At 37.4% G+C, this 15,938-nt stretch overlaps 1 protein-coding gene across 4 annotated transcripts in view; it reads right to left on the bottom strand.

The window, feature by feature from the left end:
• Nucleotides 1-15,938, bottom strand: part of ube3d (ubiquitin protein ligase E3D) — a 35,030-nt gene that overhangs the window by 10,552 nt on the left and 8,540 nt on the right. For 3 of the 4 annotated variants that reach the window (XM_051866089.1, XM_051866092.1, XM_051866088.1), the window contains exons 5-8: nucleotides 12,838-12,913; nucleotides 7,116-7,218; nucleotides 6,922-7,030; nucleotides 6,508-6,677 (exon numbers count right to left, since the gene is read on the bottom strand). In XM_051866089.1, the coding sequence (XP_051722049.1) occupies nucleotides 6,508-6,677; nucleotides 6,922-7,030; nucleotides 7,116-7,218; nucleotides 12,838-12,913 (458 nt within the window). The remainder of the gene's footprint in view (nucleotides 1-6,507; nucleotides 6,678-6,921; nucleotides 7,031-7,115; nucleotides 7,219-12,837; nucleotides 12,914-15,938) is intronic. The other variant, XM_051866090.1, reaches the window with a different exon arrangement.

The raw sequence follows: 15,938 nt of genomic DNA, 5'->3' as shown, positions 1-15,938 counted from the left end.
TGTCCGGGCACAAAGTCATGTTTAAAGTCATGATAAAACAGAAGTAGTGACAGATCTTTCTTCCGTATTGTGATGTACATCCAAATGAAATGGATTATCGAAAAAGACGATTAGATGGTTGATTAGTTGGGGGTAGATCTGAATGCGAGCTTGCAGTTGATTGTAAGAAAGGGGCGGGGTTTAAGTAGACCAAATGATTGGAGAAGTCCTGCATACGACACCAGAGAGAAGTCAGTAATTTAACTGGAAGACCCAGTTATGGCATTGATAAAAAAAAAAAAAAAAAAAAAAAAAAACATAAGCACAGATGAGTTCACAATAAACATATATTTAGAAAAAAAAAGGGTACATTTTCATTTCATGCCGACTTTAAGTTCCCAGGCTGATACAGCAAGCAAATTAGCAACTAGTGACTGAATTTTCCAAAGTTTGCAAGTTACAGTATCTCACAGAAGTAAGTACACCCCTCACATTTTTGTGAATACTTTATTATATCTTCTCATGTGACAACAATAAAGAAATGACACTTTAAGTAGTGAGTGTACAGCTTGTATAACAGTGTAAATTTGCTGTCCCCTCAAAATAACTCAACACACAGCCATTAATGTCTAAACCGCTGGCCACAAAAGTGAGTACACCCTTAAGTGAAAATGTCCAAATTGGGCCCAAAGTGTCAATATTTTGTGTGGCCACCATTATTTTCCAGCACTGCCTTAACCCTCTTGGGCATGGAGTTCACCAGAGCTTCACAGGTTGCCACTGGAGTCCTCTTCCACTCCTCCATGACAACATCACGGAGCTGGTGGATGTTAGAGACCTTGTGCTCCTCCACCTTCTGTTTGAGGATGCCCCACAGATGCTCAATAGGGTTTAGGTCTGGAGACAGTCTTTAGCAAGGCAGTGGTTGTCTTGGAGGTGTGTTTGGGGTCGTTATCATGTTGGAATACTGCCCTGCGGCCCAGTCTCCGAAGGGAGGGGATCATGCTCTGCTTCAGTATGTCACAGTACATGTTGGCATTCATGGTTCCCTCAATGAACTGTAGCTCCCAGACCATGACACTCCCACCACCATGCTTGACTGTAGGCAAGACACACCTGTCTTTGTACTCCTCACCTGGTTGCCGCCACACACGCTTGACACTATCAGAACCAAATAAGTTTATCTTGGTCTCATCAGACCACAGGACATGGTTCCAGTAATCCATGTCCTTAGTCTGCTTGTCTTCAGCAAACTGTTTGCGGGCTTTCTTGTGCATCATCTTTAGAAGAGGCTTCCTTCTGGGACGACAGCCATGCAGACCAATTTGATGCAGTGTGCGGCGTATGGTCTGAGCACTGACAGGCTGACCCCCCACCGCTTCAACCTCTGCAGCAATGCTGGCAGCACTCATACGTCTATTTCCCAAACACTCAACTTCTTTGGTCGACCATGGCGAGGCCTGTTCTGAGTGGAACCTGTCCTGTTAAACCGCTGTATGGTCTTGGCCTCCATGCTGCAGCTCAGTTTCAGGGTCTTGGCAATCTTCTTATAGCCTACGCCATCTTTATGTAGAGCAACAATTCTTTTTTTCAGATCCTCAGAGAGTTCTTTGCCATGAGGTGCCATGTTGAACTTCCAGTGACCAGTATGAGAGAGTGAGAGTGATAACACCAAATTTAACACACTTGCTCCCCATTCACACCTGAGACCTTGTAACACTAACAAGTCACATGACACCGGGGAGAGAAAATTGGCTAATTGGCTAGAAAATTGGCTAATTGGGCCCAATTTGGACATTTTCACTTAGGGGTGTACTCACTTTTGTGGCCAGCGGTTTAGACATTAATGGCTGTGTGTTGAGTTATTTTGAGGGGACAGCAAATTTACACTGTTATACAAGCTGTACACTCACTACTTTACATTGTAGCAAAGTGTCATTTCTTCAGTGTTGTCACATGAAAAGATATAATAAAATATTTACAAAAATGTGAGGGGTTTACTCACTTTTGTGAGATACTGTACATAGCATTGAATCTTTGACAAATATTCAAGAGTTGAAGAAACTTAAGTACATTAAATATTCCTTAGCACAACTGTATATTCCACCTCTGAGGTTTAAATTTAAGCACCTCTAAACGAGGCCTGGGCGATGTATACCATGCAGAGTTAGTCAACCAGTAGAAATTCTGCTATACTGTTTGTTTGTGGTTGTTGTCCAATGTTGCAACTTGCAACTTGCTTCTCAAATATAAAATTTAACTGATGTACTGCAGTGATATAGTCATAACAAAGTAGTTCAATATTACTTTACTCTAGTGGTTTACTCTAGAGCAGCGAAACAAGTGGGTATACCGAGGGTATACGAAAATAATGATCCTCCGTAGTCCATATATTGATAATGTCAAAACTAGGGCTGGGTATTGACACAAATCTTACCATTTGATTAAAATCAAGAAATCAATCCTTTTTACCCAGCCCTAATTGAGACCATTTAAAAGCTGGATTATATACCGTTACCATGACATAAAATCATCCCATAAAATCATCCCATAAACATGTCATGTAAAAACTGTAGTTAGTCTTTTTAAAGTCAGTCAGTCACTTGCTGTCTAAGTGGTTCTTGGCTGCAATGTGGACCAGACATTATGTGGATAGTCAAAAGTCTGGTTCCTGTGAGACTATCCTCTAATTAGCATAACAGCTCAGGGCCTGTATACGAGCTCCATGAATCATGTCTGATCCCAGCACCTCTACATACAGCGAGGAGGAGACACGCTCAAATGCATCTCTTAGCGCTGGGTAGGAAAATAGGCAGATTTAATGTACACTTAGAAAGAAAGGAGAGCGAGACGAGGTAAGAGTGTAGAGAGTCGTGACGACCTTCTGGTGTCAGAGAGACAATGAAGTGCAGAATGCCACCCACAATTCCTCTGTGATTCACTTGCTGATTCCAGCACATCTTTGGCTCCTCAAGCTCTTACAAAGGTAACATTTAACATTTGAAGAAGGATGAGAATAACTGCCGACATTTCTCCGAGCTTGCGGATTTACAGTATATTTTTGGCTACTAGCTGTCATATTTTCATGATTTTTACAGTGGTTTTCCTTTCAGTTTATTATTAATTTGTTTATAAATTATTAATTATTTCTGATATTGAAATCACAATTATTAATGTTAATTAATACTGCCATGCAAAGGCAAAATGCAGTAACTGCACATTTTGTTCAAACTTTGCGATTCAAATAGTGTCTCTTTTTATATGTAATTTTTACATTAAAATATTTTGTGTTGGGCACGTCATATTGTTTATGTAGCTAAAACAAGTTGAGAAAAGTTTCTTATTTACTTGTGTTATACATCAGCAAACCAAGACAGTGACTACAGAGTCAACATCGCTTTGGTTCTATTAGCAGCATGATTAAAAATTATAAAAATTTGAATAAAACATAAACATGGAAACAAGTAAAGAGCAGCCTCTTTCAGTCCAGTGGATGTTTGTAATTTGTGGTTTAATGTTTTTGTGTGCAAATTTAGTTTGTAATAATGACATGATAAATTTAATAGCATTAATTGGTCACAGCATCTAAAATGTTTACTGAAACATACTACAAAAATATTACTGTCTCATTATCATTATCTAGTTCACGTTTGCTGTTTGACATTCCAAACTCTCTGATGCTGAAGCTGAGAAGAGCGTGTTAAAAGTTTCTGCGACTATATAAAGTGCCTGAAAGTTAAATAAAGCAAGTACTGTTTATTTTGTGATTGGTTGTTGGTTGGTAACCCTATAAAGCCTATCATATTTGATACACACATTTCTAAGGTCTCTAAATGATGATCAAAACTTTGCTAATAAACACAATCTACTACATGCCTTCTGTCGTATGATTGATAGTTTATACTTTTTAGCAAGTAAAAGGCATTTCAGTGTAATTGTACAAACGTCCACCTTCAGTTTGTGATTCATGTCTTTTTACTGTGAAATCTTTTACTTATTTTTATAAGGTAAATGTAAGATTAGCTTTTATATTGTTAGTAATATTTCAAGATGAACACTTACTGGATTGAAGCAACTAAGGTTTACTTGATTATCCATAGAGACAGAGCGCATTTAGGCCACACCCACACCAGGTGGGGGGACAATCCAACTCTCTCCATTGACTTTGTATTGTGTGAAGCTGCCTCCTTGTCATCTCTTGCTTCTAACCAAAGCCAGAACACTGTCTAAAAGCTGCTGTGTGACACGGTGTACAGCTAATAAGCTAAAAAACCCAGAACAAAGTTTTTATAAGCTTCCGAACCATAAAAGCCTGCCTTTAAAGAGACAAAAGTGGATACAAGGCAATAAGACGTGAAGCATCAGCAGGAGGAATGGGTAAACGGTGGGAACCTGACAGTCAGTATGTCTCAGTATGCCTACGTGTGCAGTAAACATTTTGTCACTGTTAAGTCAAATATCCAAATTTCCTGTCGCTGCTTACGTTCCCCTCCAGTGGGCGTAGTTCTCAGAGTAATATGACATGTTGCACTCTGTCTCAATTGCCTGTGTCCACTTTTGTGTCCTTAAACGCTCGTTTTTTTTGGGTCAACAGCTTAAAAACTCAGTTCTGGGTTGTTTAGCCTGTTTGCTGTACACCCTGCTACATAGCAGCTTTTAGACATTGTTCTGTTTTTTGTTATAAGTCAGAAATGACTTGGAGGCAGCATAACGCAATACAAAGTCAATGGAGAGGGTTGGGTGCATGTTCAAATCAAATATGATCCATCAGGCTGTTGAGGACGGTTTATTTGTTCATCTCTCAATCATTGTATTGTATTGCATTATATGTTTGAAACTACAGAGCTTTGATCATAAAACTAAGCATTCAAAGGGCGCCTATTATGCAAAATCCACTTTTACATGGTGTTTGGACATAAATGAGTGGTGGCAGTGTGTGAACACAATCACCCTACAATGATAAAAATCCACAGACTCTTGTTTTTTTTACAACCCAATTTAACCAAAGCAGTCTCATTAGACATGCTGTTTTGATTCTCTGAGCGGTGTGACATCACACTGCTCAAGCCCCGCCCACAGCCGCTGACTGACAGTCCTGCATTAACATAGTTTCCACCCTCAGCGAGTTGTACGTTGTCTGTCATTTTCTCTGCGCTCGAGCAGCTTTACCGACAACAATGTCTCGTAAGCAATCCCGCTGTTCTGTTGTTGGATGTAAGAGTGACATTGGAGTCTTCATTTTCTCCCAACATCTGAGCCACTGAGGACTCAGGACTGAAGGATTCATTTTATTTTTGGAGGTAATGCACCACAAAATATACCTAAATTTGTTTATGTAACACAGGTTTTGCTAAGTTGTTACTCAAGGATGGATCACTACCAACTGTTCCTGATCCAGCTTATAGTCTCCGGAGTGATACTGGATACGGCAGTAATGAAGGAGAGAGCGCACACTTCATTACAGTTCATCTGAGTTCTTTTACGGATATAATGTTTACCAGTTTATTAAGCACCGGCATCGAAAAAAAGAATAAGGTCTGTATAAATTTGTTTACTGTTAGATGTAACAAGTGTATTGGTGTAATTCACTGTGTATGTTGATGATAATGCAAGGGAAAGAGAGAGTTTACGTATAAGACTTTAATGCGCACTTCTTGTACTCTGTTTTATTAAGCTCTTACTGTGATTTTCTGGAGTGAAAACGGATGGTTCATCTTTTGTGTGAAGTATAATTATCTTCAGAAAAATTGTCAGTAAAGTTTTGGCCATCATTCGGACGGGGTCTGCTACAACAGGCTTGTACTAATAGTGGATAAAAGGAAGATGACAACATAATTTATAACCATAATTAAACTAAACTATACCTGTTCTATCAGCATATGTTCTCTGGCTCTGTAGGCATCATTGTCTGACTCAGGTTTGAACTGAACACCATTACTGACAGTTTTTTCAGTGCATGAGATTGTCCTGTTTGTTTGTTGCATGATCTCTTGAAGCTTTGCTTCTTCTGTAAAGGGGGCCGGGAGCAGCAGCTCATTAGCAATTAAGGGACACACAAAACCAGTGTTTTGCTCACCCCCAAAAATGGCCATTTTAACATGAAAATGATATAAAAAATTATCTGTGGGGTATTTTGAGACATCAGAGACTTATTTTACATCTTGTAAAAAGGGGCATAATAGGTGCCTTTTAAAGTAGTCTGCTATACTGTTACAAAGATCTCATTGATTTACATTACAAGATATCAGAATTTCTTTTTGGCCGTATAAATATGTTTTTCTTGTTTTAAGCATAAAAGTAACAAACTAGTGATGTTTATTTTATGTCATGCTAATGTTGTTTACCAAGATTTAAAAGTGCCCTTAACATGTGGTCTACAAAGATGTTAACACAGGGTGCATCTTTTTAAATTAGTCAACAAAACACCATATGTCATTTCATCTACATCAGAGATGAGGTGGAATCTGATTAGCTATGGACATTAATATGAGGAAAATGAACAGATGTCAGGGTGAACCGATGGCTTACTCTTTGAGTTTGCTGTCAGAGCAGAGGACGTAGAGCACTTTGACTGCTTGAACAGCCTGGCATGACTGATGCTCTCTGGGATGAACGTCACCTGCGGAGATGAAGCTGTCGCCCCTCGCTGCTGCGTCAGGAAATGAGGCGACCAGAGTGTCCGTGTTCAGAAGCCACAGCTGATAATTAAAAGAGAAAAGTAATTACCTGAAGGTCGGATATAAAGGGGACATATCATGTAAAAAGGCTCCTTGCTGATTTTGACGTACTATGCAGACATACTGTAATAGCAGACATTTGAAGGAAACTCCAGTAAATTGGAGATGTTTTTGTTGCAAGAAACCCTGAATACTTTAGAAAGAAATCTTTACACATGGACCAAAATGAACAGTTTTGTACATATATGAGGTTTAATGTCCATACCAAAATCACAGGTTTGCCATCTGGCGTTTGGATGGAAAAGCGAAATATACTCTGTGCAGATGACAGCTCGACCAGTCTTGAAGCTAGAGTTTGCTCCAAGAATCGCTGCCTGTAGGAGACACAATAAAAAGAGCTTTGACTGAATATGATCTGCACATGACAACAAAATGAATAAATCCAATTAACTCACTAACCTTATTGAATTTGGCTTGGTCTCCAAACTGAGCTGTGCTATATCACACTCTCCATCTTCATGTGGCTTTACTAATATTTCAGTTATGTAAAACTTCAGCACCTCTGAAACACAAAGGAGGGTGAAATATATTAAACACAGAATATTACACATTATCAACAGCTGGAGGTGTAAGATTATAAGAGATTACCTCTCAGATAATACCTGCACCTTCAACACTTCATAGAAACAGAGTTTTCTTGTCATAAAGAACAAAGTTATAATATAATTCTGAGCTCAAGTATTGTCTTCCAGGCCAAATATTAAAAACTATTTTCAGAATGGAATTAAGCCATAAGACCAAAGTATACTTCACTTTTTACGCGTGCGCGAGGATTAGCATACAGTGTGCGTGACGAGAATTTCGTCATCAGAAGAGTATTCGTATACTGTATGCTCAACACCGGATTTTTGTACACGCTGGTCGCACATGCGCATTTACTTTTTTTGCAGTAATTAGTTTATCCACAAGGTGGCAACCATGGGGGCGTCGATTCACAAGGTAGACGAAGAAAAACTGCATAAACAGAACAGACCGGTGTGGTGAGAAATCCAGTCCCCCCAGGAATCAGGTCTCCTTTAAGACCCCAAGTGATCCAGTTGGTTCAATGGCCTTTTAATGGGTAGTAATTTTAGCTCCTGATTATAATTCCTGCAAGAATAACGTTATGATTTATATTGTTTAAAAAGCGTTATAATGACCATTAATGTCTTTTAAATTACATGGTTCATATACTAGTATATAACTGAAGCTATAGGTTGTGAAATCAAGCATTTCTCGCTTATGTACTAGCATAGCATACATCTACCCGATTAGCCTGCTAGCTTAGCTTATATTAGGTGTTTTTTTTGTTTCCAATATCTGTTTCCAGTGTGTTTTATTATGCAATACATAAGCATTCATTTATATTTCAAGCATTTTGTTTGTACACCTAATGTAATAAACATCATACAATAGTGAAATAGGTTATGATTAGTCAAGACATCACGATAGCAACTTTTGATCAGGCATTACCGCCTGGGTCATAAAGGAGACCCGATTCCTGGGGGGGACTCGATTTCTCATGACACCAGAACGCATGCAAGCTACAGCGACAATGGAGGCCTACATAGATGAGAGATGTTAGAAAGTACCCTCATTTGTACAACTCTAGCAAGAATACAAAGATATTTACATGTGTTGTAACTCGTGGCGAGTGATTGCTCAAAACTGTGCATGCGTCGAACGCCTGTGTACGGCAAACGAGTCAAGTGAAGAATACTTTGCATCTTGCATCTTTTAGCATGATTTAGCAAACTGTTAGTTTAACACATTGGTTTAACACATTGATAGCATGATTTGGCATTTTGCTGACATGTTTTAAGTAGTTAAAACATGTAGTATACTTTCTGCTTTAACTGTGTAAAAAACAGTGTTCACACCATACATAATTCCTCTTTTATTCAGTCTTTGACTGTAATTTTCATCACTTTGTCTAATAAATTGTTTAAAGGGGGGGCTATGCTATTTCATGCATTCTGACTTATTTACGCTGTTAAAGAGTTGCATTTTCATGCTAAACATGGCCAAAGTTTCAAAACACGAGTTGGACGTATGACGGAGTATTTCTGTGCCAAATACACTCCTTCTGGTTTTGGACCGGGTTTCGGAGAGTTTTTTTCGAGTATGGCCTGTATGATGTCAAAAGAGAGCGGAATTCCTTGTATAGGCACTTCTCCCTGATAAGTGTGCGCACACACACATCACCCAGAACAAGAGCAAGAGCACGCCCATCAACGCGCTTCGTTCGGGATACGGAAGCCGATCGATTTTTCAACAATGGCTGTGTCCCAATTCAGGGGCTGCACCCTTTGAAGGCTGCATACATCATCGGTCTCATTTAAGAAAAATAACCGTTAGATTGCAACGTAAGAAGGAAATTACAGTATTTTACACCTCACAATGAATATCAGTCAATTTTATTACAGTTACTTTTCTTAAATAGGACATCCTTGATGAAGTATTCAGCCTTTAAATGAGATCTCTGAAGGACGCAGCCTCCGAAATGAGATGCGGCTCCTGTCACCGAAGGAGTGTGTTTTTGGTTGTGAGGGAAAGATTAACTTTTTCAGCTTCCCAAAGAACCCAGTGTTAAGGGAACAGTGGATGAAGTTTGTTCTCTTTTTATTTATAATGATGTCGCAGCTAGCAGACGATCTCTACACAAAAGCTGCGCGACTCTTTAGCTCCGCCCACGGCACTGACGGCAGGCACGCCTCCAGGAGCTCAACTTTTTTCGGAAAGACTCGGTTTAGCGTATTTATCTTTTATAAATATGATAAAACTAAAGACTTTTCGGAGATATGAAGGATGCATTGTTACTCTAGATGTACTCAAGATTAACATGAGATTGGCAGAAACTGTGTGTGATACCCCCCCTTTAATTTACTGACATAGCCATCTATAAAATGTTATGCTAGTTTTCGCCCTAAAACACATTGTCATTTCACTTCCCCAAATCTTTTAACACATTAGGGGTTTCACACTTGAACTAGTTAACCCTGGGTCATTCTAAACCCAGGATAAATGGAATCCTGGGTTATCTTGCTTCACGTTTCACACTGCTCATAATTTGCACAGGGTTAGCAATTAATCCTGGGTATTCATACGCTGATGTACATTCCTAAACCCTGGGTGTCAGTGTCTTTGAGTGGATGAATGCAGCACGTGACCTGTTTATATAACGACTCCAGCACTGCGCATCCTCATAGTACATATAACAGACGTTTCGGGCTATAAAGGTAAGAATGAAGCGGTCTCTTCTTCGCTCCAATTGTCACATTATCCATCACCATTTGATATATTTTTCCCTTCAAACACTGAAACTACTATTAATATACATACAGTGCCATTGGTTGTCGGTTGCTAAGCATCCAGCCCTGGGGTTCTCAACTCTGGCCCTTGAGATCCACTTTCCTGCAGAGTTCACCTCCAACCTTGATTAAACTCCTGCTACTTTCTAGTAATCCTGAAGACCTTGATTAGCTTGTTCAGGTGTGTTTGATTAGGGTTGGAGGACAACTCTGCAGGAAAGTGGACTTCGAGGGCCAGAGCTGAGAACCCCTGATCTAGCCGTAACAATGCATCAATTCACACTGTACAAGTTTGGCACCGGAATACAGAGTTAACACAGCAAAAGCAGTGCTAATCCTGCACTGGAGCAGGGTTTCATAAATCCCAGGTAAAATGCGGTGCTAACCCCACTTCTAAGGCCCTGTTTCCGCCTGGTATTAAGATGCATTTTGGTCGATCAGATCACAAGTGGACGACGCTAAATACAGGTGTAAATGGGGTGTAAAACGTTTTGAGCCTGTCCACTTTCGACCACTTCCAGAAGTAGTCGAAAACGCATTCGACCGGATTGCTTTAGTAGTGTAGACACTCATGTGGTCGAATATGTTTGAACAGCCACAAAAGACCGCCTACTCTCCACCTACTGCCTTAATATGTAAACTTTATGGGAAGTGCGCTAGCCAGACGGGATTTAAACTGAAATCTGGTGAAGACCCAAGTTTGGTTTGAAGACGGAAAACATACCAAGCACAATGTTCTCTCATCATTCCTGATTTCTAACACACACTCACAGCGTTCGGTGTGGTCTTGCAGCTGTCAGGACAGAAACGATGCTCTCCTGTATGTTTTTCCATCGTCTCCGGTCGCGTTCATATGTAAATTGTGCAAGCTTATTTTGTCCATTAGATCAAAAGATCTGAAAAAACCCATACATTTACCTGCCCATAGACCTTCCCCTCAAAGAAATCAGGACAGAAGTGGTTGAAAGTCGACAAAAGAGATGGATTAAAACACCAGGTGTAAATGGGAATGTGTCTCCCTCGTCTACTTGTGATCTGATTGACCAAAAAGCATCTTAATACCAGGTGGAAACAGGGCCTATATTACAAGTGTAAAACATTCCTATACCCGGGGTTAAAAGTGGTGTTTAGAATGACGATAACCCGAGTTTAGGCGTAGTGTGAAAAGCCCTATGTAGTTTGTACACATCTTCATATAATAAATAGCATGCTAACATTATTTAACATGTTGTTAACATTAATTAGCATGTTAGCATTGTTTAACACATTGTTAACATGAACTGGCATGTTACTAGCATGATTTAACATGTTGTTAACATGTTTTAACATTGCTAGCATGAATTAGCATGTTGCTTGCATTTTTTTACATTTTGTTAACATGAATTAACTTGTTTGCTAACATGATTTAATACTTTGCTAACATGAATTAACATGTTTCTTGCATGTTTTAATACATATCTAACATGATTTAACATGTGTGTAACATGTTTTAACATGATTTAGCATGTTGTTGGTTTAACACATAGCATGATTTGGCATTTTGCTAACATGTTTTAACATGTTAGCATTAATTAGTATGTTGATAGCATGACTGAACACGTTGTTAGCATGAATTAACATGTTGCTAACATGAATAAACATGCTGCTATCATTGATTTAACATGTTATTAACATGTTTTAACATGAATTAACATTTTGTTAACATGATTTAGGATGTTTCTAGCATGTTTTATGTTAGCAAGAATTAGCATGTTTGCTAACAGGATTTAACATGTTGTTAGCATGCTACTAGCATGATTTAACATGTTGCTAGCATGTCCAAAGCTAGTTGCTAGGCTTTGCTAGTAATAGATGCATAGTGGATGAAGCTTAAAGGGTTAGTTCACCCAAAAATGAAAATAATGTCATTTATTACTCACCCTCATGCCGTTTTACACCCGTAAGACCTTCGTTGATCTTCGGAACACAAATTAAAATATTTTTGTTGAAATCCGATGGCTCAGTGAGGCCTCCATAGCCAGCAATGACATTTCCTCTCTCAAGATCCATAAAGGTACTAAAAATATATTTAAATCAGTTCATGTGAGTACAGTGGTTCAATATTAATATTATAAAGCGACGAGAATATTTTTGGTGCGCACAAAAAAACAAAATAACGACTTATTTAGTGATGGCCAATTTCAAAACACTGCTTCAGGAAGCTTCGGAGCATAATGAATCAGCGTATCGAATCATACAAGTCGTTATTTTGTTTTATTGGCGCACCAAAAATATTCTCACCGCTTTATAATATTAATATTGAACCACTGAACTCATATGAACTGATTTAAATATGTTTTTAGTACCTTTATGGATATGCATAACGAATTTCAGTCCATTTCTCATACAAAGATATAGTGTTACTTCAGAGGGCTACATGAACATCTGCATCTCCTTTTGTGTACCACAGAAGATGCAAGTCATTCGGGTTTGTAAAAACATGAGGGTGAGTAAATGATGAAAGTATGTTAATTGAACTATCCCTTTAAAATAGTGGCAAAACACAATCCACAAAAAACAAACTTACAATCACTAAAAATAGACCTTTGCAATCTGACTATTTTTGCTTCAAAAGCACAGCACTTTTATAAATACCCAAGAGTCTGAAAACATTTCAAAGCATCTTAGAGTATCTCAGGCTGCAATGTGCTGTTGTTGTTAATAGAAACAATGAATAGCCCTAACGCATCAGGGGTTATAGATGACGTCATGCGGTTATAAAGAGGCACTGGTTTTATTCATTTGCAGTCATGTATAATGGCCAAATGTTGCCACTGCTTTGTTTTCCATACCTGCAGTGAGTTCCTCGCCCAGCACAGCAGAGCAGCTCCTGCAGGACACCATCACACGCTTACTGCTGCGCTTCTGCTGGGGGACACACAGATACTTTGGTGAAAGGCAAATTTGTTTGGGTTACATTCACAGGCTGCATTATATGGCACTGGTTATACATATTACAAGTTCAGTCAGTTCACCTGGTGACCATACTCATATTCATATTCATATTAATAACACCCCCAGCTGGAAACACCAGCTTTTTCCAGCCATGCAACTATAAGTACCCTAGTGAAAAATAAATATACTAACATGTATTTAAAAAATACATTTATTTCATGCTAAGTATACTACAAATACATTTACATGTTATGTACTTAATAAAGATACCTTGCAGTTGTACTTTTGGTATACTAAACTGGTACACTTAAAGTCTGCTAAAATGGAACAACTAATTTTATACTTGCAATTTAGTTATCTGGAAGTAGTGCTGAGGTCTATACTTGCTAAAGATATACTGAAGTGTATTTGATTGTGCTAAAGTGGGACTATTGCAAGTATACTTTAGCTACACTGTAAATATCTTGCATTTAATGACAGATTTTATTCAAAGATCATACAATCCTTATCAATAGTGACATTAAAACACATTTTAGGCATAATATTAAGAAATGTACATTGTGCACAAATAGTACTCAAAAAAATATATATAATTTTCAGTAAGTCTCAGTGATATGTCAGTAAATATGGTAATAGATTTAAAGTATACTTAGTATTAGGGCTGAGTATTGACAATTTTCACGATTCGATTAGATTACTATTCACATGCTTTTGATTCGATTCGATTCAATTACGATTTTGGTTATTTTGGATGTAGTATATCAGTTACAGTACATGGCAAATTTTCTAGAGGAAAAAAAATCTCTAAACTAATGCTGTAAACTGCACATGTAAGTCAGTTGGTACTACTATAATAATATTGAAGGTTAAATTAACTTATTTATATACAAACACTTAAATTACACTCAATGATGTTTTTATTATAAATAAAGTGTAGAATTACATAATCATATTTTTACTCCAATTCGCTTTTTTGAAATATAAACATTTAAATCGTGGCTGTCATAACTGATTTATTCAAACATGCATTAAATATTTAAGACCATTATAATGAATATGTAACGGTGGATAGCTATATTTATCAGAATGCTGCTTTCTAGAGTTCACTTTTCTAGCTGACTAATGAGTTTATGGTCACTGAATATGTTTTTCTGAGGTAAATGTGACGTTACGTGACATTGTTTACAAGCTGTTTTATTGACGTCTTTCTGAGGTTGAAACACTAATTGAGCTATTACACGAGACATGATATGGATTTCGGTAAGTTGTACTGTATATTTTAACATACCTTCAGATGTTCAGTCATGTTTATTTCGCGCTGTATCTGGTATTAAAGTGGAGGAGAGGATGTTCACATGCGCTCGTGCTGCCGCTTCTCTTTAACTGAGGCACTAAAGCGATCTGTCACGCCACATTAAACAGCGCCTAAACAGTATTTATTTTTTGAATCTCATAATAAGATGGACGTCATTTAAAATCTGAGACTTTGCTTCATATCAAAAGTAACAAAGCACAAATATATATATATATATATATATATATATATATATTTTTTTTATATATATTTTTTTTTACTAGGGTAAAACCTTTCCTCTGCCAACTTTAGAGAAATAGTTTACAGGAATATCAAAGTATATATATATATATATATATATATATATATATATATATATATATATATATATATATATATATATATTTTTTCTTTTTTTCTTTTTCAATTTTACACATTTTGTAAGTGTTTACTGGATTCGTCATTTTCAGCCATTCAACCCTATTATTAAAGTTATTGTTAAAAATGTTCAAATCAATATGTGTCCTAAATTTACAGGAAATATAAACTACTGTTCAAAAGTTTGGCATCAGTACGATTTTTTTTTAAACAAAATTAATAACTTTATTCAGCAAACTTGGATACGTCAAATTGATCAAAAGTCACAGTAAAGACATTTATAATGTTACAAAAGATTTCTATTCCATGTTCTTTAGAACTCTCTATTCATAAATTAAACCTGGAAAAAAAAAAAAAAAAAAAAAAAATCACAGTTTCAACTAAAATATGAATCAGGGCAACTGTTTTTAACATTGATAATTCTTGAGCATCAAATAATCATATCAGAATGATTTCTGAAGGATCATGTGACACTGAAGACTGGAGTAATGATGCTGAAAATTCAGATTTGATCACAGGAATAAATTACATTTTACAATATATTCACATAGAAATTTTTAGTCTATTTTTGATCAAGTAAATGCAGCCTTGGTGAGAAACATCTTTCAAAAACATTAAAAAAAAAAAAAAAACTTACTGACCACAAACTTTTCAAATGTAGTTTATAAATAACTACAAACCAACATTTTTTGGTGACAAAATAGCTAGCCTGGCTTGTTTTAGTCTAAATCTGCTACCCTGTAACTTTACATTTTGGTAACAGGGTTAGAGAATTGCAAACCTTATGTAACATGAACAGAAAATAAAACAATTGCCTCAATTGTATACTAAAAATATCTACTTAGCAAAAAAAAAAAAAAAAAATACATCATACGGACAACAATAAGAAAACAGACTGTGTGCTGAAGTCATTTAGGAGTGAAAAAGTGTTGGAAAGTGTGCCTCTAACTCCTTGGCATGGCCACAGGCTACACACAGATTGAGGCTGAGAAAGAGAATCAATCCCTCTTAAAGACATGATCGGCTCTTCTCCACAGCCCGGCCGACCCTAACGTTTTTAAGAGTGGATTTCCTCCCCGCCTCTTCAGCCTTTATTGTGATGAAAGGAAACCATCTGCCTCCTCTGTCAACCCTGAGGCTGTGTAAGTTAGAACAGTGTACTACTTAGAGTGAAAATATCACAACTGCATGTGTTTGTGTGAAGAGCTCCGAAGCACAGCTTTTAAAAGAAAGCTTCTTCATTTCAGCAGGGAGAAATCAGACTTGCTAAAGTGCTAAAGATCTTTTAAATGCCATATTATGCTATTTTAAAGGTTGCTAATTTTG

Source organism: Ctenopharyngodon idella, chromosome 16 (assembly GCF_019924925.1).
Source record: "Ctenopharyngodon idella isolate HZGC_01 chromosome 16, HZGC01, whole genome shotgun sequence".
Classification (NCBI taxonomy): domain Eukaryota; kingdom Metazoa; phylum Chordata; class Actinopteri; order Cypriniformes; family Xenocyprididae; genus Ctenopharyngodon; species Ctenopharyngodon idella.
The sequence above is the reverse complement of the archived record's forward strand: the minus strand, read 5'-3'. Positions and strand labels throughout refer to the sequence as shown.